Consider the following 23,314-nt stretch of genomic DNA (forward strand, 5'->3'; position numbering starts at 1 on the left):
GCAATCTGGCTCCTAAATCCGCGTTTTCGGCCACTACATTATGCTGCTATTTGAAGAAAGCAGAGGAGAGGCTTCTGCGAACGCAGGGAAGCAGGAGGATAATAAAAAAACAACATACTCGGGGAAATCTGCAGGTGGAAAACATCCGGAGGCGAACGTACCTTGCCCCTGTGACCTTTCTCTCCGGAAGCACTTGCCGCTCTCGGGCGCGAATGCGCACGCGCTCTAGCGGGGTCGCCCTGGGCGGTGCGCGGAGCTGGCAATGAGACGGGGAGGTTCCGCCTCCGGGGCTGAAAGGCGCGTGCGCCTCCGGGGCTCTGGCCAGGACCCGCCTTCTCGCTTCCTCCGTCCCTCGCCAGCGCGCGCTGGGTGGGCGTGGGAGGAGGCGGGGAACTGGGGAGGGGAGCGAGGGGGCGGGTGTCGCGGGAGGGAAGGAGCGAACCGGAGAGCGTAGTCCTGAGAGCAGTGAAGGCGGCAAAATGGCGGACCGCTTCTCCCGCTTCAACGAGGACCGAGACTTTCAGGTAAACACGGGCGTCGCCGAGGATCCGGGGAAGGCGCTGGCCGAGCCGAAACCTCCTTCTCCTCTGCTCCCGGCTCTCTTTCCGTCCAGGTTCTGCTCCGGCTTACGAACCGGCTCGCTCTTCTCCGCTTCCGATTCCTCCGGGGGCCTCCGGGCTGGAGGCGAGGCCGCATCTTCTCTCACCCAGTATTCTCTTGCCTCTTAAACTCAGGCCGCCGGGTTTGCGGCTTCGGTCTATTTGGGCTTCGGGTTTCGGAACCCCGGCCTGACCGCTAGTGGTGGGCTGTGCTTCCCCGGTTCTCCCCTGCCTGTGAAGGTGCAGGGCTGGCTCCCCGGGGAAAAGAGGGTTGGGTCGGGAGGGTTTGAGGCGAGTATTGCTGGACCAGGGCTTCCGAATCCCTGGGTTTTGCTTGCACGGCTTTCGCGGGGGGGGGGGGGGGGGCTCCTCCCTCTTACCGTCCTCTAATAAATAAATTCCTTTCATTGTCTATTTCCAATTCCTCACGCGCAAAAGGGTGCTTTAGTTATTAGACGCTTCCTTGGTTAGTCAGACATTGAGATTTCCCGGGCGTAAATGTTTTGTTATTATTAGGCCGTTAGTTGGGCCTGAAAAGCAGTAAGTTATAGGAGTATGATCGACGTGAGCTTCGCCCCAAATTTTACCTCGAAAGAAGATTCGTAAGAAGCAGAATGATAATGGACTCTCCAAGCGTGTGATAAATAGTGCCAAAAGCTTGATTTTTCTCTTCAGTTGCAAATATCTTATAGAAAAATGCCCTTGTAATGGCTAGCGTTATTGAGGGAAAAAGAAAGGCAAATTAGAATAACTCATAGCTTCCTGTTGATCATTGTTACCGCAGAAATCTCAGCAGTTAAAAGATTGATTATTTCTAGGATAAAATACATCCTCAGAGTCTCAAAGAAACCACTGCATTACTACCGCATATCCTGGCAACAGCAATTTGGGTCAGGGGATGAACCTCTGAACTCAAGTGTTTTTCCTACTGCAGGTCTTCCTCAAAGTAGTAAGGGAATATTCTAGATGTCTTTCAGAAGGCAGTTGGAAGGGGTTGAATTTCCTGAGATGATAGGGTTAGTAAATAAACAGGTTAAACCAACACCAAACAGTCTAGTACATAGAACGCTTAAAAGAAGTTTTGCAGCAGTAAGGGATCTGGGAGCTGTTGGAAAGCCTTGTGATCCTGCGCCTGCTCTACAGCTAGCTGCAGCACAATACGGGATCTCAAGGTGTTTTAAGGATACAATGCAGGTCCAGGGGAGTTTGAAGCGGTTCATATTAGCCAGTTGATCCCTGAGAAAGATTGTTCATTCTTTAGCGAGCACCTTGAAACATAAGTAGACTGCAAGATGTGTGGGCTTTATCTGTAATTTTTAGAGAGACATGTTGATAAAAAACACAAAACCTCAAGTGCTTTTCAGAGGAGAGAATTTCAAGGTGACCTAATAAAATTTTAAATAGATAACATGAACAATTATGTTTTGAGGAAAAATGGCTGTCAACCACAAAATTTCAGCAGGCTTAAACAAACAAAAACAGGATTTGCAGGGTCTTGAAAGAAGATACTGAAAACTGGGTAGCAGAGTGAATGCTGTCACCTGAAAAATTTGAGAAAGCTTCTACCTTTTCAGGTGAGATTAGTTTCTTTTTTGATGCTGAAGATACTACATATGTTTCAAGTACGTTTTCTCCTTTTATGTTGGAATAACCAATTCCTCCTGTATTGAGTCAGTCAGGGAAAGGTTGTTTGTTGTTTGTTTTTAATCCTCACCCAAGGATATTTTTTCCATTGCTTTTTAGAGAGAGTGGAAAGGAGGGGTGGAGGGGGAAAGAGAGGAGAGAGAGTGACAGAGACAGAGACATCAGTGTGAGAGAGACACATTCATTGGCTGCCTCCCCAATGAGCCTCTAACCTGAAACCCAGGTACATGCCCTTGACTGGGAATCAAACCTGAGACCCTTTGGTGCAAGGGCCGATGCTCTAACCACTGAGTCACACTGGCCAGGGTGAAATGTTGGTTTTTTTTAAAGTCAGATATCCTAGTATTATGGGTGGGTAGCTAGGGTATTGGGAATGAAACCTTTTAGACAATTATAAGATGTTAAAATATTTGTAAATTATTGTGCTAACATTTCCCAAAAAAGCATTTATTTAAAAATAAAAGGAGTATTTTTCTGCATGTTTTACTAAAGGGAAAAGTATAGATTGATTTTCGTGAATGATGTCCTTTGATTTAAGTTATTAGAAAATGTATATAGTATATGCATATAGTATATCAAACATTTTTCAAGGTTAGGTTATTTAAAATTAAAGGTGGCCTCCTTTTAAGATTTTAAGGGATAAACAAGGCAAAGCCACTGAATACACTTGAAAACAAATCCAAAGTAGGTTTTCAAACAGTACATAGGTCCTGTTGCTTTAAACAGATCTTGTAGTTCTGGAAATTTTTCCATGCATTTTCTCTGGTAACTTCTAGATGGCTATCATTTCTTTGTCAATTTATCATCAAGGACAAATTTTGAAGACCACATCAAGTTGTCTTTTGAACTTAGTATGGAGTCAGATGTGGGTTCACTATTAGATTTTGTGAACACCTAGAGTTTCAAAGATGTTGTGTATAGTATAGTGAAGAGCATAACTGTGGTATGCCACTTGAAGCACTTACGAATATAAACAGTAATTATTATCAGGGACATACATTTAAAAGTTTTCTTTATTAAACTTATTGGGGTGACATTGGTTAATGAGACTATATAGGTTTTAAAGTTTTTGATAACTTTATTATAATAATAAACAGGTATCGCCCTCGTCAGTTTGGCTCAGTGGTTAGAGCATCAGCCCATAGACTGAAGAAGGGTCCCGGGTTCGATTCTGGCCAAGGGCACCTACCGTGGTGTAGTCTCGATCCCCGGTCCTGATTGTGGCGCGTGCGGCAGGCAACCAATCGATGTTTCTTTTTCTCTCTCTCCCCCTTCCACTTTCTCTAAAAAGCAATGGAAAAAATATCCTCTGGTGGGGGTAAAACAAACAAACATATTATTCTACAGATTTTATGTGTACTATATCAATCTCCACAATAACCCTGTGAGATAGCTACTATTACATTTTCAAATGAGGCAGCTGAGGCACAGAGTTAAATCACTTGACCAAGTACACAGAGCTGGTAAATGGAAGACCCTGGATTCAGACTCTAGCTTTTTAACTCTTGAACTTGTGCTCAGGACCATTATCTCTACTGGCAGTTATGTTTTATATAACTAATTGAGTCATCAACTATAGAGGATAAATTTATAGGTCACAAAGAATAAAATGAGCTTTTAGAGAGGTGATACAATTAGTTTTTACCTGTTCTAGTTGAGATCTTTTTCTTGTTGATCTCCCAAGGGATTCTAGGAAGGCTTCTGACAGCGATAAGTTACACTGTTATAGAGGATATATTGTTAACTGTTGTAGTTTAGACATCCTTTTGTGTAGCCTTTTTTTAGCGGTATTTTAATCTTTGGAAATCTTTCTGATCTAGGCTGATGTATTTTTTTTTTAATGCTTTAAGAGTTTTAACTGCTACTTAAAGAATTTGTCCTCAGTTCCTGAATGAGACATGACTTCTGCCTACATTTATTAGATTAAGGCATATTTGTTCACTGATTGAAATGTTACACAAACTAGTGGAAAATACATACTAAAATTTAGGGTATAGGTATATTCAACACTTTTGAATAATAGGTTCACTAAAGAAAGTTTTATTTGTACAGTGATGTACAACAGTAAGGTGTTAAATACACAGCTTAGCATTTAGTGGTTGCATGGCTATTAATGGTGATGCAGCTGAATACTAGTGAGGGAATGTTCTTAAGTTTGTGTACTTGCAGCAGACTGGTGATTTAAAGGAGCCTCTCATTCCATTGTGCTCTGAATGTATTCTGCACTATATTTTTAATGAAAAGGAGCTATGATAATTGTGAGTGACAAAGTAATAAGAGAGATATTACCTTAAAGGTCACAATAAAAATATAAAAATTACCCAAGAACTTTTTATAATCTATATAAGTAATTGTGATGGTAAATAGCAATAAGCAAGTCATGTATTACTTTTATGTAATACGTTTATAGGATTCCTTCTTGTGTTTCATGTATAATACCAGGATGTGACCTTTAGGTAATTCTTATTTGAGACCATTAAATGAGGATGTTTACAGCTTAAAAATACTTAGGTCACAGAAGTGTATCAGTATATTTTCTGTGTGGTACTATCTAATAGAGTTGGCATCCTAATTAATGCAGGCATGCTAGAGATGACATATGGGCAAGTGTTCTAATCTCTGTTTTCTGGGTCTGTCTCCCATGATCTGGAAGAGATGCCACTAGCAATGAAAATCAATGTCAGCTTTGCTTGAGATACTGAAACTCATGCAAAATCATTACTATTCTCTTTCCCATGCATACTATGGTAGGTGGAAAGTATTGGAACCAAAGCTGGAACAGATTTCAAACTACTGATGATGAATCAGCATGATTATTAAAAAATTCAGAATTACTGATTACTATATTCTTGGGATCAATAGTGACCAGATAAGATCAGCATAAGGGAAGGCTTGCTGGTGGTGATTTGGAGGGTAAAAGGTATATATTTAAGATAAAAGGCATTTAAAAATATGGAATATATCAAGGAATAACATTATAGAGAAGGACATAAGTTGCACTGGTGGGAGAAGGCTGTGCTTATAGGGCTTCTTGTGATGGTATGCTTGCTTGTTTTCAAAGTAGACGTGGGATACCAGGAAGAACAGATCTAGACAAATATACTATTAGGTTGATTATTACAGGGCTGTTCTAGTGCTATCAACATTGTAGAAAAAATAGGTGTCATGTTGTATTCTTTACTTTTATTCTGTACATGTCACACAATTCTCAAGAGTACTGCAGAGAGATTCTTTTATCACATTTTCTTAGGTCTTTATGTTACATAACCAGAACTACAATTTATGACTTACATTTTTTAAAAAACAACACGTATACAATTAACTATCCTGATTGTTCTGCTTCATGGCTGAGATATATTTCCATATAATTTCTTTCCATTTGGGTACATGATAAAATGAAAAAAATGGCAGTTTTCTTGAGGTGGTCAAAATTACCATTTTCTGAAAAGGAATAGCAGAAGTTCATGAGATCTTAAATTATAGATTTGAAATCCATGTAGAGGTTTCATCTTACTGTGATTTAATAAGTTTCTAATATTTTATTAATGAAAATTGATTCCAGCTTGAGGTAGACATCCAGTTCTTGAATTCTATTAAAATTCCTTCCCTGAAACAACTTGATACTTTTGCTTGTTTGTATGTCTGGCATTGATTCTCTTTTCGTATTAGCATTGCCATTTAGTATTAAGTGAAAGCTGACTCATGGTAATTACCAAAGGAATTACAAATGACCACCACAAATACTGAAAGAAGTCATTGATTTGATATTGCTGTGAATACCAGAAGATGTTGTAATGATTTCACAGTTATAAAAAGTGAATTGTCCATTTAACTAAGGAAGTCTAATCAGATGTGCTTAATGCATATTGTATTAGTCAATGCAAAAATTTAAATATTCTCAGGCTGAAAGACAAAATGCTGTATTGTCTTGCTTATACAAAATGATTTCCTTGGGATTTAACAAATACATTCAGTATTTTATACCTAATTTAGGAATGTATTGAAGAAAAAGTAGCTAAAGTTGCTTTGGCATTGTACATAGATTAATAGCACATAATGTTTTAGTAAGTGCTATAGATAGTAAGAAATTAAAATTAGGGTCAAAACATGAGTTTCCTGTTAATTTGTCTTAATTCTTTCTTTTTTTTCTTTTTTACTGAAAATGTTAAGGTCAGGTAAACCTTGCATTGTGTGTCACTCAAGCAACCAGAAACTATCTTTATAATAGTACATTTGGCCTCAGCTCATGTGGTATCAATTATTTATTGTCATCCTTGCCACTCTGGCAGTTACATTGATTTCAAAGAGGAATTTCAATTTATCTCTGTGCTTTGTAGAAGTGAAATACAAAAGAGCTCTACGGGTTTAAAGTTGAAATAGAAAAAAGTCACTGATCATGTTTTTTATTTTTATTTAATGTTTTTGTTTTTTAAATATATATTGATTTCAGAGAGAGGTAGAAACATCAATGATGAGAGAGTCATTGATCTGCTGCCTCCTGCACACTCCTGCTGGGGATCAAGCTGGCTACTCGGGCATGTGCCCTGACCGGAAATCGAACTGAGATCTCCAGGATCATAGGTTGATGCTCAGCTGCTGAGCCATGCCAGCTGGGCTCATTGATCGTGTTTTGTGGCTGACATTTTAAATAATGATTGTTAGGAAAGTCATTACTCATATCTCATATAACATTTTTCCAGAGTTGATGAGGAAACAAGCCCAATTTTTCACCCTTTTTGTAGGCAGTACTGATCAAAAACCAAGGAATGAATGTCATGCTCTAGGTCTTGACTACAGAAAAAGCTAAGGCTGATGCTTGTGGATTATATGCTGTAGTATCAGTTTCCCTTGTTGCTATGAGTAATATGAGGTATCTTAAAAGAAAGGGCAAAAGTGGTTGAAAATTTAATTGGTTTAATACTACTTTAGGGTATCATCTGCACAAGAGTTACAAGGGACATATTTACCTTGAGATTATTTTCTAGAATATAAACTAATTTTTGAAAAGATTGTTAAAACTGAATAGTAGTACTAAGAAGTATGTGTGAATATGTCTGTGAGGGAAGTTCATTAAGAAGTGGTGTTTTTCAAGGAGCTTTTCTAGATGGAGAGAGAACAAAAATAACTAATATTTAGTTTGTTAAGACCAACATGATTGTCAGGTGAACAGTGTAATGCAAAAATCTAAGGAAAGGAGAGAACCCTTGAAGTGGGATGATTGGGTATGCCTTTATGAGGAAATTAGCATTTAAGCTGATCTTGAAAGATGATGGGAGTATATCCTTGCAAAGTAAAAGAATGGGAGGCATTCAGTTGGAGAAAATAGCCAGGGCAAAAGTATAGAAGTGGAACAAACCGAATTGGATTTTTTTAGGGCAATGAATAAACTGTTGGGCATAGGGAAAAAGTAAAAGCTGGGGCTACAAAAATAAGTTTTATTTTAAGGCTTCAAGCAAGAATGTACTAGCTTCTTAAGGTGTTTAAATGGTACAGATTTCAAAGCAGTTTTTCTTCAGGGAAGATTAATTCAGGTACAATCGTGTTAGATATGTTATACATACAATTAAAGCTGTGATAACCAGCTTCCATTAACCAGAGTAGGGGCAAGGAAGGAGAGGGTGTATACAAGCTAGTGATTACTATAATGGACTTTGATTTTAAGCTTGACTTGACTGGGAGATAGGTGAGGACTTCTGGGATTGAGGGGTAGGGGGCAGAGCGAAAAGTTTGGTCAATGGATTGTAGGTACTGATGGGGTTTAAGGATCAGAGTGGAGGTATTAGAGGAAACAACCTGGAAAGATAGATAGGTTGTGGTTGGAGAGAGAGCACAGTGTTTGAAATAGAGATTATGGGAGGGTTGAGAATATTGGTAATGACCATGAGAGTGAAATGGCTGAGATAGAATGGACAACAAGATTTTTCATTATAGGAAAGGAAGTTAAGGAACTGAGGTACCAGGATATTGTAAAATCATCTAACCTGGATATTAGAATGGTGATATTGTGTAGTTGTATACTGTCATGGTTTAATAAGTGCCCTTATATACATTCTTTTCTAATTCTTCTAGTAACTCAGTGAGGTAAATAGAATAGGTAGTAACTCTTTATAGATAAAGTTGAGGCTCAGATAAATTATTTTGCCTAGTATAGAGCTGAGTTTTGTACTATAATCCTATGATTTCTTTTGTAGTGTTCTTTCTACTGTGGTATATACATTGGCCTCTTTTTGAGGAGATGAGCGCTGGTATTGTCTACAGAATGCAAAGCATTGTTTCTTTTTAATACATGGCAGTATTTTTCACCAGTTACCTAACTGGTAGGACATAGGTATGCTTATCATTAAATATTATATTTTTTCCAGAAACATCTCAGTGTTATAAGTTCAATTGATTGTTTATGGCTTCTTGTCGGTCTTTTTACTGTGTATAGGTCTATCAGACAGCTCCATTCCATTTCCCAAACATTATCGAGTGCCCGTTTGTTAGCATTGCGTCATAAAAGGGTAAGAAAAGAGGATAAAATCAGTCAATTTTGTTCATTTATTCCAGTGAAAAAATAGCCAGGAGAGGAGAATGGTACTTTCTGGATACTGTCAAATTAGAGTACTATAAATTTATCCTTGACCAATATCAGAATCAAAAGTTGACTGCTATGATATCTAGTGATGATAATGTCAGCTACTGTTTGTTGAGTATGTATTACATACCAGGCTCTGTTCCAAAGCATTTTGGAGATACTTAACACAAGTGACCACCTAAACCAGCTGGTCTTCCTTTTGTAGATGAGAAAATAGGCTTAGAGAAATTGAGGCGACACAGTAAACTCATATTTGAACTTTGATCTCTCCTAAGATGTGACTTTTCCTGTGATTCCTGATTGTCTCAAGTGTAAGATCCAAACTCACTAATCACTAACTTGGCTTATAAGACTTTTAAGCATCCTGAATCCCTTGTAACAGGTATATCTCTTCCGTTGTCCTGCCATTCTACAGTTTTTGTTGCTATTTGGATCAGCTAGGCTCTTTCATTATTGTCCCTTTGCATGTGTTCTTATCAGAGGTTATTGCTGACATCTTTCTTGGGCAGAGTTAATTGTTTTCATTTTCTGTGCTCCCACAGCACTTTGGCCGTATTTCAATAATACCACTTTTACTAGTAATAGCATTTTTACTAGTTAACAATACAGAGTGCTTACTCTTTTAGGAACTATGTTATGCACTGTTATCTCATGTAATCCCCCTATAAGGTAGGTTCTATTATTCCCATTTTACAAATGAGAAACTTAACCCCATTCACATAGCTAGTTGAAGAGATAGCTTTCAGGTAGTTTGGACCAGTCTCAGCCTTGAACCACTGTGCTGTTTTACCTCCTACTGTATACTTTCTTTTTATAATTTATCTCATCTCACTGGACTTAAAGCTCCTTGAATGAGAGGCTTTCTTGTTTTTTTATTTTTTCCAGCATTGAGTCGGGATCTGGCACCTAGATGTTGCTCAGATATTTGAATTAATGGTTAAGTAAAGGCAAGTATGTATGTAGGCTTAGTAAAGACTGAGAAGAATGTCCAGACTAGAGACTCAGCTTCCTGCTGCGCTGTGGATTATCTAGGTTGAACTGTTTCTGTGATATCCTGTAAAACCAATTGAGGGATATTTCAGGTATGGAGGTTGTGTTATATGTAGTTATAATCTCACTTTATTATATATCACATATAATTACAGCAACACTTGTTTTTCTGTGGACTTGTGCAGAAGTTTTGTTAAATGTCTGCATAGAGATCTATCATGCTAGCCAGTGGTAAAAGAAATAATATGCATTACTATGGGTCTCAGAGGAATTTTTTTTTTTTTTTAAATATATCTTTATTGACTTCAGAGAGAGGAGAGGAGAGGGAGAGAGAGAGATAGAAACATCAATGATGAGAGAGTCATTGATCGGGTGCAGCCCGCAACCCGGGCATGTGCCCTGACCGGGAATCAAACCCTGATCACCTGGATCCTAGGTCGATGCTTAACCAGTGAGCCACGCCCGACCGGGCAGGAATTCTTAACTGTTGTCTCCCTACCTTTTTTGAATGCCTCAGAATTATTTGGCCCTGCTGGTGTGGCTCAGTGGTTGAGCGTTGACCTAGGACACGGTTTGATTCCCAGTCAGGGCACATGACTGGGTTGCAGATGGGCTCCTCAGTAGGGGGTGTGCAGGAGGCAGCCAATCAGTGATGTTTCTCTCTTGTCGATGTTTCTCTCTCTCTATCCCTCTTCTTCCTCTCTAGAAAAATCAATAAAAACACTTTTTAAAAAAAGAATTGTTTGCCGTATTTTGCATGCGTTTCTGAAAAAGGTTGATTTCTCTTGTGGGGTTTTTAAAAATTACTCTTTTTTAATATAGTGCTTTTTTGGAAACCAGTTCTTTCTTCTTGTCAAATTATCCAAAAAATTTGATATGTCAAACAGGTGTACATGTATTTTTAGATGAGTGTGTGATATACTCATACCTATGACCCAATGTAATATGTTTTCTTTTTCTTTTTTTTGTTTTTTAAAGAATAGTTTATTGATTTTTAGAGAGAGAGAAAAATTGAAACCTTGGTGGACTGCCTTCTGCACGCCCCCTGCTGGGGATTGAGCCTGCAACCTGGGCAACCTTTCAGTACATGGGATGATGCCCAACCAACTGAGCCACACTGGGCAGGGTTGGTTTGTTTGTTTGTTTCTTTGTTTGTTTTAGAGAGAGGATGGTGTTGTGGGGACACATCAATTTGTTATTCCACTTATTTATGCATTCATTGGTTGCTTCTTGTATGTGGGCTTCTTGTATGTGGGATTGACGCTCTAACCAACTGAGCAACCTGGTTAGGGCTCCAATGTAATATGTTTTCAAGTTCTTAAGTTATTTGCTGAGATTGCTAGCCAATTATTTTTCCTACCAATTTACATTTAATTTAATAACTGAATTTATTCTTCTGGGTTATTGACTGGCCTCAACAGTGTTTTAAGATAATAATCCATTACTTTGTACCTCTTTAAACCTTGCAGCCTATGCAGTAAAACTATAGTGTAATCATCTGGATTTTACAGCTGGGGAAACAGGCTTAGGCCTAGAAAGAAGTTTGGTAATTTGCCCAAGGTTATACAGCTGACAGATGGTAATGATGATTTCTAGTGTCTCTGGCTTCAGAGATCTTTGGTTTTTATAATAATATACTAGAAGTTGTTTTAAGTCAGACTATATGATTATGAAAACAGTAGTGAAGAATTGGGGTTTTTGAGGAATTGACCACAGTGGTGTTCCTTTCCACTTTCTAAATTGAAATAAATTTTTTAACTATACAAATAAAATTACACCAATAATCCCCAAGAATGTGCATTTCTTTTTGGATAGGTTTTTTCCTGCAGAGACATTTTTCTGAGCTGTTTAGGATAATAGTACAATTAGTTTATTTGGAATGAGTAAGGGAGACAGGGACTGAGATGAAGTCTCTCATTTATTTGGTGACAAGGGAGGACTGGTTTTGTTCATAGATTGAAGCTATCCAGTATAACTCTGTCTGCTAAATACACCTTTTTTGGTCCATGCCAGCTGAGATTGCATCATATGTTCTGAATTTAGAAAGTCCAAATTATAAGCAAGTATGTTAATTGAGTTCTGAGGTAGAGCTATAATTAGTAGATCCATTTAGTGACAATAGACCATCTCTAAAGGAATAATGGTAAATACAGTACACAAGGTAAATGTTGGTTGGAGAGATTTGGAGCAGAGAGAGACAAGAATGTCTGCAATATGAAGTTTAATAAACAGAGCCAGGTGCTAAAAAATAGGGCTAGGATGAGTAGTATAATATACTGCCTAAGAGCCCTGGCCTGGTAACTCAGTTGGTCAGAGCATTGTCCCAATATACCAAGGTTTCAGATTCGATCCCTGGTTAGGGCACATACAGGAAACAACCAATGAATGCATAAACAAGTGGAACAACAAATTGTTGTCGTCCCCCCCCAAAAAAAAACAAAATGTGTGTGTGTGTGTGTGTGTACTGCCAAAAATAAAACTATTTTAAACTTGGCTGATACCTAATTTAAAAAGGAAAAGTCAGGATTTAAAACTTTAGTCTTTATAATCATTGTGTTAATAATTGATTTGTTCATCAGAAACTTTGAATTCACTGACTTTGACTCTGAGTAATATTTTTCATTAAATTTTTTAAAGAAATTGTGTTAAATTTTAATAGTCATAGGAAGATGAAAGAGAGTATAACCTTTTTTAGGGTCTTAAATACTATGTTTTGCTATTTGAGGTTATGGGCTGTTGATTGCAGTCTCTAAAGAATTGTCCCAATGATTTCCTCTTCTCTAGCTTTAATTTTCCCTATTTACTGTGTAGTTAATCACTGGAAAAGGTACAGCTGTGGGATTATGTGGATTCCGAGATCAACACTTACATGGATAAATTTATGGCAGTTTCTGTCTCTTTATATTTAAATGATCAACACAGCTAAATTTGTGACACAGAAGTTTCCACATTTGTCCTGGGCTTGGAAGCAGAATCCTTGACCTGTAAGAAACTAGAAACTAGAGCTACTGTGTATTTTAATGATGTGCAGGTCAGCCAGGTTCTATTCATTTGTAATTAGACCTCCTAGGAATTGAAACCTTTTTTTTTTTTTTTTTTTTTTTTTTGAGTGAAGAGGCAGTTGAAGGGAATTCAGCTGGGTGTATGTATATGTGTGTGCATTTAAAAATGTTTAACAGAGCCCTAGCCAGTTTGGCTCAGTGGTTAGAGCATTGGACCAAGGACTGAAGGGTCCTGAGTTCAATTCTGGCCAAGGGCACATACCTCAGTTGTAGGCTCAACCCCCCGCCCTGGTTGGGGCACATGTGGGAAGCAACCAACTGATGTCTTTCTCACATCGATGTTTCTCTCTCTCTCTCTCTCTCTCTCCCCCTTCCACTCTCTCTGAAAACCAATGGAAAAAATACCTTAGGTGAGGATTAAAAAGAAAAAAAATCTTTAACACATATTTTAGGGAAGTGAATTTGGATCCCTTTGATCTTAAATTTCTGATCACATAAATGAAAAGCTATATTTCAATTCTGAAAGCAGGTCGTAATTAGAAAGGAAGAGTTAATTTAGACAATGGAAAATGTATTCCAAGCAATCATCATTAAAGCTAAATTTTAGGAATCTTCTAACAAAGAATCTGAATTTTCACTAGAATGACCATATGTTCCAGTTTATGCCTTTTGTCCTGGCATAATTACTATTAACACCCCCTTTTACCCTCAAAGTGCCCTGGTTTGTATGATACATTATATGATTATCCTAGCTCTAATGGGAGTTGAGAGATCTAAATAAGGTTTTGAAAGCAGGTTAAAACAAAAAAATACTTCTCTTCAAATCCCTTTTGAGGCCTTTGGATAATCAGATGCCATACTGACTATTTTTGGAAGGAATGATCTTATTATTAAGCCTTAGTGCATCAGAATGACTTGAAAAAATTTGGGAGGAGGGGAGAGAGGCGAGAAATGAAGTATTTACCACTACCACCACTACTTCTACACTTTGTGCCCTAGGAGTTTGAAATCACATTTTATATTTCGTCCTCCTTTCTTCCCTTTCTTTCCTAGTGCAGCATTAAAAGGGACAAATGGATAAATTCAAAGTGAAAAGTAAAACACAACCTTCTCAAAAACAACTACTGTTTCTAATTACATGTTTGTTCTTTCAGAGATACATAATACATATACAAGTATTTTTTACCTTTCATGCAAACACATTTTCCAGCACTTTGATTTTTCTGTTAATAATATGAGTAGAGATTATCCTATAACTAAAAGTCTTTTGTTTTTCGTTTTATTTTAAACTCCTTTTAGACTTATAGCATCACTGCAAAAATAGTATAGAGTTTTGGTATACTACTCACCCAACTTCCCCTACTACAATATCTATACAGTAACCATAATGAAATTAATCAAAACAAAGAAATTAAGTTTGGTACAGTAATATTAATTAAACCATAGATCTTACTTGAATTTTACCATTTTTCCTCTAATGCCCTTTTTCTGTTCTAGGAGCCCATCTAAGATTCTACATTGATTGCATTTAGTTATTTTTTGTCTCTAATCTGTAATAGTTCCTCACTCTGTGTCTTTGGTGATAACTAGAAGGTTTTGACTAATTCTCCTTTCTACAGAGAATATTGTTTCAGAATTATGGAAACAAGGCTACTATTACTTTTTTTAATCTTTGAGTTTTGTGTAGTGTAATACAGTGGTGGGAACATGAGACTAAGAATCAGAAGCTTTTGTGAATTGGTAACAATCTCTGTATTACTTATTTGTAAAATAGTAATGATTAAAAAATCCCCAAATCCTGTACAGTGAGTCCTCACTGAATGCCATCTGTAGGTTCTGGGACTTTAAACAAAGTAACCTACAAAGAAACCAATTTTACCTTAGGCTATTGATTTTCAACAGGTCTGCCGCAGCACACCAGTGTGCCACAAAAGGCACATTGGTGTGCTGCAAGAATTTTTAAAACATGCAGTATCTGACTATTTATTCAGGAGCACTGAGCTCTTTCCCTTAGATTGTCAAGTAAAATGACAGCAGCCAACAAAACAGTAGCCATCGGTGTGAATGAATCAGAATTATACCTTTTTATTTTTTTGGTCAGATCAGCAAAAAACATAATACTGTATTTTTTGGTGTTCCAAAGCATTTTAGTAATTAGTTTATGTGTACCATGAGATGAAAAGGGTTGATAATTGCTGCCATAATAGGCTAATTGATAGGAACAAGAGTTAATTTCTTACGGCATCTCATTAACATTGTAATGAAATGACTGAACGAAATGATGTTGAGGACCTGGTGTATTGAGTATCTCACAAACTTGTTAGAATAAAGTTTCTGAAGGTATTTTATAAAGCTAAAGGAAGCTATGCATGCTATGTATATGGAGTGGTATTGACCCTTCCCAAAACTTTTTATTTTTTTAATCTGTTATTTTAGGACAGTTTTAAATTTACAGAAAGATTGCTAAGACAGTACAGAGTTCCTATATACATATACCTCATATACTCTGTATTCAGTTTTCCCTGTTGTTAACATCTTAAATTAGTATGGCACATTTGTTACCATACTCATGCAGCAGTATTGATACATGATTCTTTAAAGTCCATCCTTTATTCGGATAGCCTTAGTGTTCCCCTAATATTCTTTTTCTGTTCCAGGATCCCATACAAGATACTACATTAAATTTGTCATGTCTCTTTAGAATCTTCTTAGCTGTGACAGTTTCTAAAAATTTCTAAAGGGCAAAATTTTTAGTTATAATTGTCATTAATTTTGGATCTAATTTAATAAATATTTTGATTTACCATAAGTACCTGTATATACTCTATAGCACAGTAGAACCTGTGTCTGATTTTTATTGTATATTTGTTTACTCTTTTAAAGCAAACTCTTTGACTTACTCATTTATGTTTGTGACACTGTCAGGTACACTATAATTTATTTGATATAAAAGACTTCATTAGGGGCATGGATCTGAAATTTAACATTGTTCCTACAAGAAAAAAAGATATGCTTTAAATGATCTGGTTTGGGGAAAACCAAGGATGCTTAATTCTTTTGGTTAAAGAAAGCGACAGAGTTTCATATATCTTCTTTGAGCACTTTAATGGCCAACAAATATAGTCGTTCTTATCGTTCTTTGAGGAAGGAGCTATCTAATCTTTAAGGCAGTTCCCTCCAAATTTCCATTGTCTTTTATCTTAATGTATTTCCTCCTTTGTTTTCTGTATATTCAGTACCCACTACTTTTTTTAAAAATCCTATTAAACAGTTTTTAAAAACAAATCATATACCACTCTACTAGCTGCACAGAGTAAATGATAGATCAAAGAATAAACCCAATGCCTTATAAAGCCAGCCTTGTACCCTTCCACCCACACTCCTCCCTGGCACCTGGCTAAGATCCAGCTCACTTCCACTTTGAAGTCCTGCCTGATACTTCTGGTCTGTGCTCCCCCAGCTTTTCATTTACACCTCTGTCATGGCACTTAGATTGCAATCACTGTTTACCTGTCTCCTCCATGAAGCATATTCCTTAAGTCCAGGCACTCTTTCTTCATCTATATGATATGTACTGTGCCAGAACAGTTCCTAGTAGATGACAGAAAATTAATGAATATTATGTGTTAGGTTAGACTAACGTGTCCTTTTATGTAAATAAAAAAAAGAAGAGACTGGTCATACAGGATGATTTTTTTTTTAAGTTAACCACTGTAAAGACTCAATGCTTTCACAGCCTTGCTCTTGTCCCCTACTTTTTTCAGTCTTTTTAAGGTTATTTGCACTGTTCATAAATTATGCCCATTAAGGGTGTTTTTGTAAAATACTTTTCTCCAGATATTTGTTAGATTGAACTTGTAAGTAGAACTTTAATCTTATACCTAGATATGTTACCTAGTCCAGTCATCTCGTGTTACAGGAGAGGAAACTTTGTGCTAACAATGTCTTTAATTTTTTAGAACATTGTGCCTCCCTATATTAAAATTCATAGATCTGTACATCAAAATAAAAGACTTTTAAAAATAAAAATAAAAAACATGCATAGACAGCTCTAGAATACTTTAGCAACTGGTGCTAGAGGTTGTCATCTTCGATAGTGATAAATTTTGGGAAAGTTCTCTTTTGATTTAAAACATGGTTGTCCTAAATTTAATACTATAGAGGCTTATTTACTTTAAAAGTACCCAGTTGTTGGTAGGATGAGATTCTTTTATCATTAAATCATTGAAAGCTGTAGAGTGAAAAAGAGAATTATGAGATTTGGCTAGACATTGGTCTATAATATTGTGAGGTTTAAGTTAATCTAAGTATTTGAATGTTTATCATTTAGGAATTTAGAAATATTTTGCAATTAACATCTTTGAAGTAACTTACTCTTTTAAATGTTGCAATAGAAGTTAAAATGCCAAGAGGAAGGTTTTATTTTAAGAGATCACTTGACAAAATATTGGAGATTAATTTAAGACAGACTTTCATGATTGATAACCCCCCAATTTTTTTAGTTTTTGTTGATGATGGCTTTTCCTCGGTATTGGAATACTTGCTCTTATATCCTTATTTTTAAAATTTTTTTAAATTTATTTTTATTTATTGATTTGAGAGAGAGATTGATTTGTTGTTCCACTTATTTATGCATTCATTGGTTGATTCTTGTATGTGCCATGACTGAGAATAGAACCCACAACTTTGGTGTATCAGGATGAAGTTCTAACCAACTGAGCTACCCAGCAAGGGCCTATTTTATTTTTTAAGATTTACTTTTTTTTTTTTTGTCTTTGAAAAACCCATTGTTACTCCTTTTGTTTTTTGATTTATCTTTTTTTTTTTTTTAAATATATCTTTATTGATTTCAGAGAGAGGAAAGGAGAGGGAGAGAGAGAGAGATAGAAACATCAATGATGAGAGAGCCATTGATTGAGCCCACAACCCGGGCATGTGCCCTGACCAGGAATCGAACCCCGATCGCCTGGATCCTAGGTCGACGCTCAACTGCTGAGCCACGTCCGGCCGGGCACTCCTTTTGTTTTTTGGAAAGAATGCACAATTTTATTTTTATTATATTTATAGTGGTAAAATACACATAAAATTTACCATGTTGCCTGGCAGGCGTGGCTCAGTGGTTGAGCATAGACCTAGGATCCAGGAGATCGAGGCTCAGTTCCCCATTAAGGCATATGCCTGGGTTGTGGGCTTGATCCCCAGCAGGAGGTGTGCAGGAGGCAGCTGATCAATGACTCTCACATCATTGATGTTTCTCTCTCTCTCCCCCTCTCCCTTCTTCCTGAAATTAATAAAGACATATTTTTTTAAAAAATTACAATGTTAGCCCGGCCGGGCGTGGCTCAGCGGTTGAGCGTTGACCTAGGATCCAAGCGATCCGGGTTCGATTCTCGGTCAGGGCACTTGCCCGGGTTGCGGGCTCGATCCCCCAGTGAGGGGCCTGCAGGAGGCAGCCAATCAGTGACTCTCTCATCATTGATGTCTCTCTCTCTTTCTCTCCCTCTCCTCTCCTCTCTCTGAAATCAATAAAGATATATTTAAAATATATATATATATTTTTTTAAAAAGTTACAATGTTAACTATTTTAAAAGCATACAGTTCAGTGGCATTACATACACTGACAATGTTTCAGGGCCATTATCACCACCATTATCTAGTTCCAGAACTTTTTCATCACTGCCATACAATTTTGGCACCTAAGTGTTCTCTAATGTTTACCCATTATGTTGAGTTTTGGGGATTGTAAGAGGTAAACAAGACACTGTTCTTGTCCTAAAAGACTTCACGGTCTGATGAGAGAAACAAGTAAGCATATATTTATGATACATTGTGGCAAATTATGGTACAGGTCTCTATGGTTAAAGTTTATTCAACTAAAAGTTTACCTTGGAAAAGCAGAGTATCTTTTTGTTAGGTTAACATTCAGATTGTCATACCACTCCACATTGAATTAATTAATTTAGGCTAGACTGAAGTCTGGTCTTTTGACTTTGATAAGTTCAGGACTCACAAATCCTTATGCTCTTTAATTTGTAACAAGAAGGAAAGCAGAAAATTGATATTCTGATTTAAAGCCAAATTACTAGTTCTTCCTTTCTAGGGGAGCCGGGGACTCAGGAAAAAAACCATGATGAGGGTGAACCTCTAGCTATCGGAACTTATCTTTATCTTCAATTGAACTGTTTTGATTTACTCTGATTACAGTGATAGCTTGCCTGATTATGGTCAAATATGGTATTATACAAGCATGTTTATCTCGGCAAATCATTTGAGGAATAGCTGCATTTGGGATGCTGTGTCAGATTTTGTTGTATTCCTCAAATCTTGGGAGTTAAGTGTTAATGATTTAAAATGGAATATTTTAGCAGTTTCAGTAAAAAGCAGTGTTACCAGCATTGAACAGTATTATAGGTTTTATTTGCATTCTTCTATTACTATGACATATTTTCTTTAGTACAAGGTTGTTTGTGAAAACTAAAACACAATATGGTCCTTTGTTTTTAAGATTCTGTAGTCTTCCTAATACAGTCAGTCTAAGAAAGTCAATATCCCAGATGGTTGGGCGTGTTTTAGTTCGCAGTTTCGATGCTTGTCATAGGAAGAAGAGTTCATGTTACTGGACTCCTGATAAATTGTTCAGATTTTTTTTTTTTTTTTGGTTCAGATTTTTTAAAAGTCTGAATTTGTGTCAGTTTTGGTTATCTACAACAAAAGAAAAAAAGTTAAAAATAACCCCTCATTCGATTGCTTTTGAAAAAATAACTGTAGTCTTATCTTTTCAGGGTAATCACTTTGATCAGTATGAAGAAGGACATTTGGAAATTGAACAAGCATCACTTGACAAGCCTATTGAATCGGTAAGATGATCAGTGCTTAATTTGGGGTCATAGCTAGCTAGTTAGGTAGTGTTCGTGTGACACTTGATGTGAATGAAGTTAAACTTATTAACTTATAGTACAGTCTAGAGCTGTTTTCGTGCATGCCTGACAGTAATCAAAGAGAGTTTGAGATATAATTTAATATTTAATATGTTGGGATATCAGTCTGAAATCTAGAAATAATTTAGAATTTTGATGAAAAAATATCATTTGGCCCATACTGATATTCCATTAAAGATAGCAAGTTAAAAGTTTAGTGTTTTTGTAAATTGAATAAAGGAGTAAAATGTATTTTGATCCTTTAAAAGCTTCACCTTTCCTGGGCAACACAATCATATAATGTTCCATTAGGAATAGTTACTATCTCTTCACACAGTTTAGTTTTGGATATTGATATAAAGCAATACAACAAGGAGATTTCTTTCTTTTGACTTTTTTTTTTTTTTTTTAATCTTAATTTTTGAGCATTGTTTTCATTTTGAGAAGCCCTTTATTTTCAGGTTACAGTCCATTGTTAAAATGTCTAAACTTGTCAGTATTGTCAGTATTTAATATTTGTGCTTAAGTGTACATATTTACATTTAATAAAGGTTTCAGTGAGTTATTTTAGCTTGAGTGAAAAATGATTAAAGAGGGAATCTTAATCTTTATAATAGTCAAGACATCCCCTCTCTCCCTTTAAGAAACACTAGCTGCTTCTCCTCCCTCAGGAAAATAAGGCAATTTAGAAAGCACAGGTATTTTAACCATAGCTTTTATTTTCACAACTGTACCATAGTAAAGGATCAACATATATTTATGTTCCTAAATTAGGTTGGTGTTGTGTGTTTGTGTGTGTGTTTAGATGTTTACAGAAATTTACACAACTTGGGGTGTTCGACATTTTTCTTCCACAGCAGTTGGCCCATATTAGCTAAGCAGCCATGATCTGGTTTGTATTGCACGGTCTGCCTTTTTTTAATTTCTTCTCTAGGGTTTCTTTCTCCCCCACTTCCCCTTATTTCTGTTCTTCTGGTCCAGTGAACACTGCATATAGTACCTTCTGTCTTAACGTGCTGGCATGATGCTAGACTTAGGCATGGCAGTAATTGATGACGCATGTGATAATGCTGCAGAGGGAGAATTCACATCTGATGTTGTACTGAAAGTCCAGTCTTGTGTTTTGACTTAAGGATAAAATGCCAAGCCCATTTTGCTCAGTTAAAAAAAAAAATCACTGAAGTTTTTGCCTTGTTTTGTGTCAGTTTTTTATTTTAATTTAAAAGTTCCTTCGGGTCAAAGTTTAAAAACCGAGAACTGTCAGAAGCAAGGCCCAAGTACCATATTCTCCAAGGTACATGATTGGTTAATACAATTCTGTGAGTACTCTGACCTGAAAGTAGCAGGAAATTTAATTAGACTAAATTTGCAGCCTAGTATTTGTTATCACTATACTCAACAAAGATTTTTTTAAAGCACTAAATTAAATGATGTATAACATTTTTAAAGCCTTCTTTTAGGGCTAATTTTAAGGGTTTTGGAACATTCGTTCCTTTGGCATGTGAGACTAACGACCTTTTCACTCTCACACTGTCCAGGATTTTTTCCAGCACATGTCATAGGGAGAACACTATCAGAAGACAGTCTGAATAATCATTGTTGAATAATGTCAGTGAGTAGCAGTGGAATTGATATATGCCTTATTTATTAAATAATATTGTCTTCTCCACTTAAAATAGCAAACAGTACAGCATTCAGACTGGATATTTAATTTTTAATAAACAAGTGTATGTTCACAGAATTATATTAATAAATTATACTTCTAACATAAATTTACTCCCAAATGCATAAATATATCAATTATTTGTGCTGTGGTAGTTTAGATAGGAGGAGGAGGAGCTTCATAGCCTAAATTATGCTAGATAAAGGTGGGACACACAAGATAAGGGGAATTTTATTTCTGTTATCAAATCATTTGGGGATAAATTTAAAATTTTTAAAGACACTCAAAATGATTGACTTTAAAGTAGGTAGTGTCATGTGTCCCCCCACACCGCCCCAAAAAGAAGTGTCCTATAACCTAAGGAATTCCCACATGTATATTAGTTTTATGACTGGCTGGCTATATTGAGCTGTCTTATTCCTAGAGGGGGAAAGGTTGTTTCTAACACACAGAAAGAGTATCTGCTGAATTAAAATCTTTCTCTGCAGCAATATCTATTGAGAGGTGCTGACTGTTTTGCTACAGCATGCAACTCAAAAGTGGCTGGAAATATGCAGCTTTGGGAGTCTACAGATCATTGCAGGAGCTAAAGGTCTAGTCATTTTTTTTTATTTAACAAAGGTAATCTGCAGCAGCTGGTAACCGTGGAAGTCTCTGCACAGGTTTGTGCCAAGAATATGCCTGTTTGAAAGGTTATTGTGAGTATAGGATTAAGCTCTTTTTGTTTTGTAATAGGGTAAATTTGTTGCAAACCAGCAAGGTGGGAAATGAGATATAAAGATGCAATAATGCATTATGCTTTCAGTGTACTTCTGAAGCTTAGATTTGTTAGTGAAATGACACAGATATTTTCATTTCAATTAGGAAATGTTGAAAACACTTAAAAATCTAGCATTTGTAAAGCATTTCATAATCTTTGTTATAAAGTTATATTTCAACCAACCAAATATGTTTCAGTAAAATTTCTGGTCAAAAATAAAATATTGTTCTAAGAAAATTATGAAAGATATCAGTAGACAACTTGATTATATGAATTAGAAAGTGTAAAGTATTAACATTTTACCCTTATTACAAACACTTTTTAGAACTTGAATTTTAAGTTATGCTTAATGAAATTTTTAGGTCCCAGCCTAATAATTATGACCTGCACATACTTAAAGATAAAATATTTAGAAAACAAATAAAACTTAATCTAAAACCATAGACAGCCCAGTCTAGGATTCTACCATAGTTCCAAGAATTGGTCGGTGTGATTTAGGATATATGTTCCTTTTATGACCCTTACCAAAGAAAAAAGATGAGAAATCAGATGGGAGAGTGATTTTAAGCTATTCATAAGGCAAACTGCCTGCATGATAGACTTAAAATATGTCATTGTTGCAGTTGGAAATAAAACTACCCATCAACTGTTCGTTGGTCTTTGTTCTGCCTGGCTGATTAAAATCCTATCTTTATAGTTGTCAGGTTGACCAAGCAGGTTTTAAAAATTAATGTAAGTTTTTAAACTCCAGTTGCTGATGTTCACTTTGCTCACTAGGGATTTAGAAGTCTATGTGTAATTGGGTTTTGTCCTGTTAAATATCTGTTTAGATCTGTGGACTCCACTAGTTCCAAACTGTAACTCTGTAAGACTGTTGATTTGACATTTAGCAGTGACCATATGTGGACTGCACTATAAATAATGTGCTTCTTGGAGCTGAATGGTGTAGCATTACTATATGGCTTTTCTCTCTAGTCTTCATTGTGTCATCTGTAGTGAGCTATAGATTTTTCATTTTGGGAATTTTTACAACTTATTTGCATGGGTTCACCTTAGTAGCATTTGTTTTTTGCTTATAGAATCTTTAATACACAATCAGCAAAGCTTACAATCCACTCAAGAGACTTAACCATTTTTGTCACTGTATAATATAGACTAAAT

The 23,314-nt window shown here is 36.4% G+C and overlaps 1 protein-coding gene across 3 annotated transcripts in view; it reads left to right on the forward strand.

Annotated features, from left to right (window-relative positions):
* The first annotated feature begins 420 nt into the window (after window positions 1-420).
* The window catches only part of GPATCH8 (G-patch domain containing 8), a 69,325-nt gene continuing 46,431 nt past the window's right edge, over window positions 421-23,314 (forward strand). The window contains exons 1-2 of one of the 3 annotated variants that reach the window (XM_016202083.2): window positions 421-524; window positions 19,596-19,670. In XM_016202083.2, coding sequence (XP_016057569.2) covers window positions 480-524; window positions 19,596-19,670 — 120 coding nt within the window. In that variant the 5' untranslated portion in view covers window positions 421-479. Of the gene's footprint in view, window positions 525-19,589; window positions 19,671-20,587; window positions 20,623-23,314 lie in introns of those variants that run through there. The other 2 variants (XM_016202084.2, XM_016202086.2) reach the window with 2 other exon arrangements.

Source organism: Miniopterus natalensis, chromosome 17 (assembly GCF_054644295.1).
Source record: "Miniopterus natalensis isolate mMinNat1 chromosome 17, mMinNat1.hap1, whole genome shotgun sequence".
In the NCBI taxonomy this organism is placed as follows: domain Eukaryota; kingdom Metazoa; phylum Chordata; class Mammalia; order Chiroptera; family Miniopteridae; genus Miniopterus; species Miniopterus natalensis.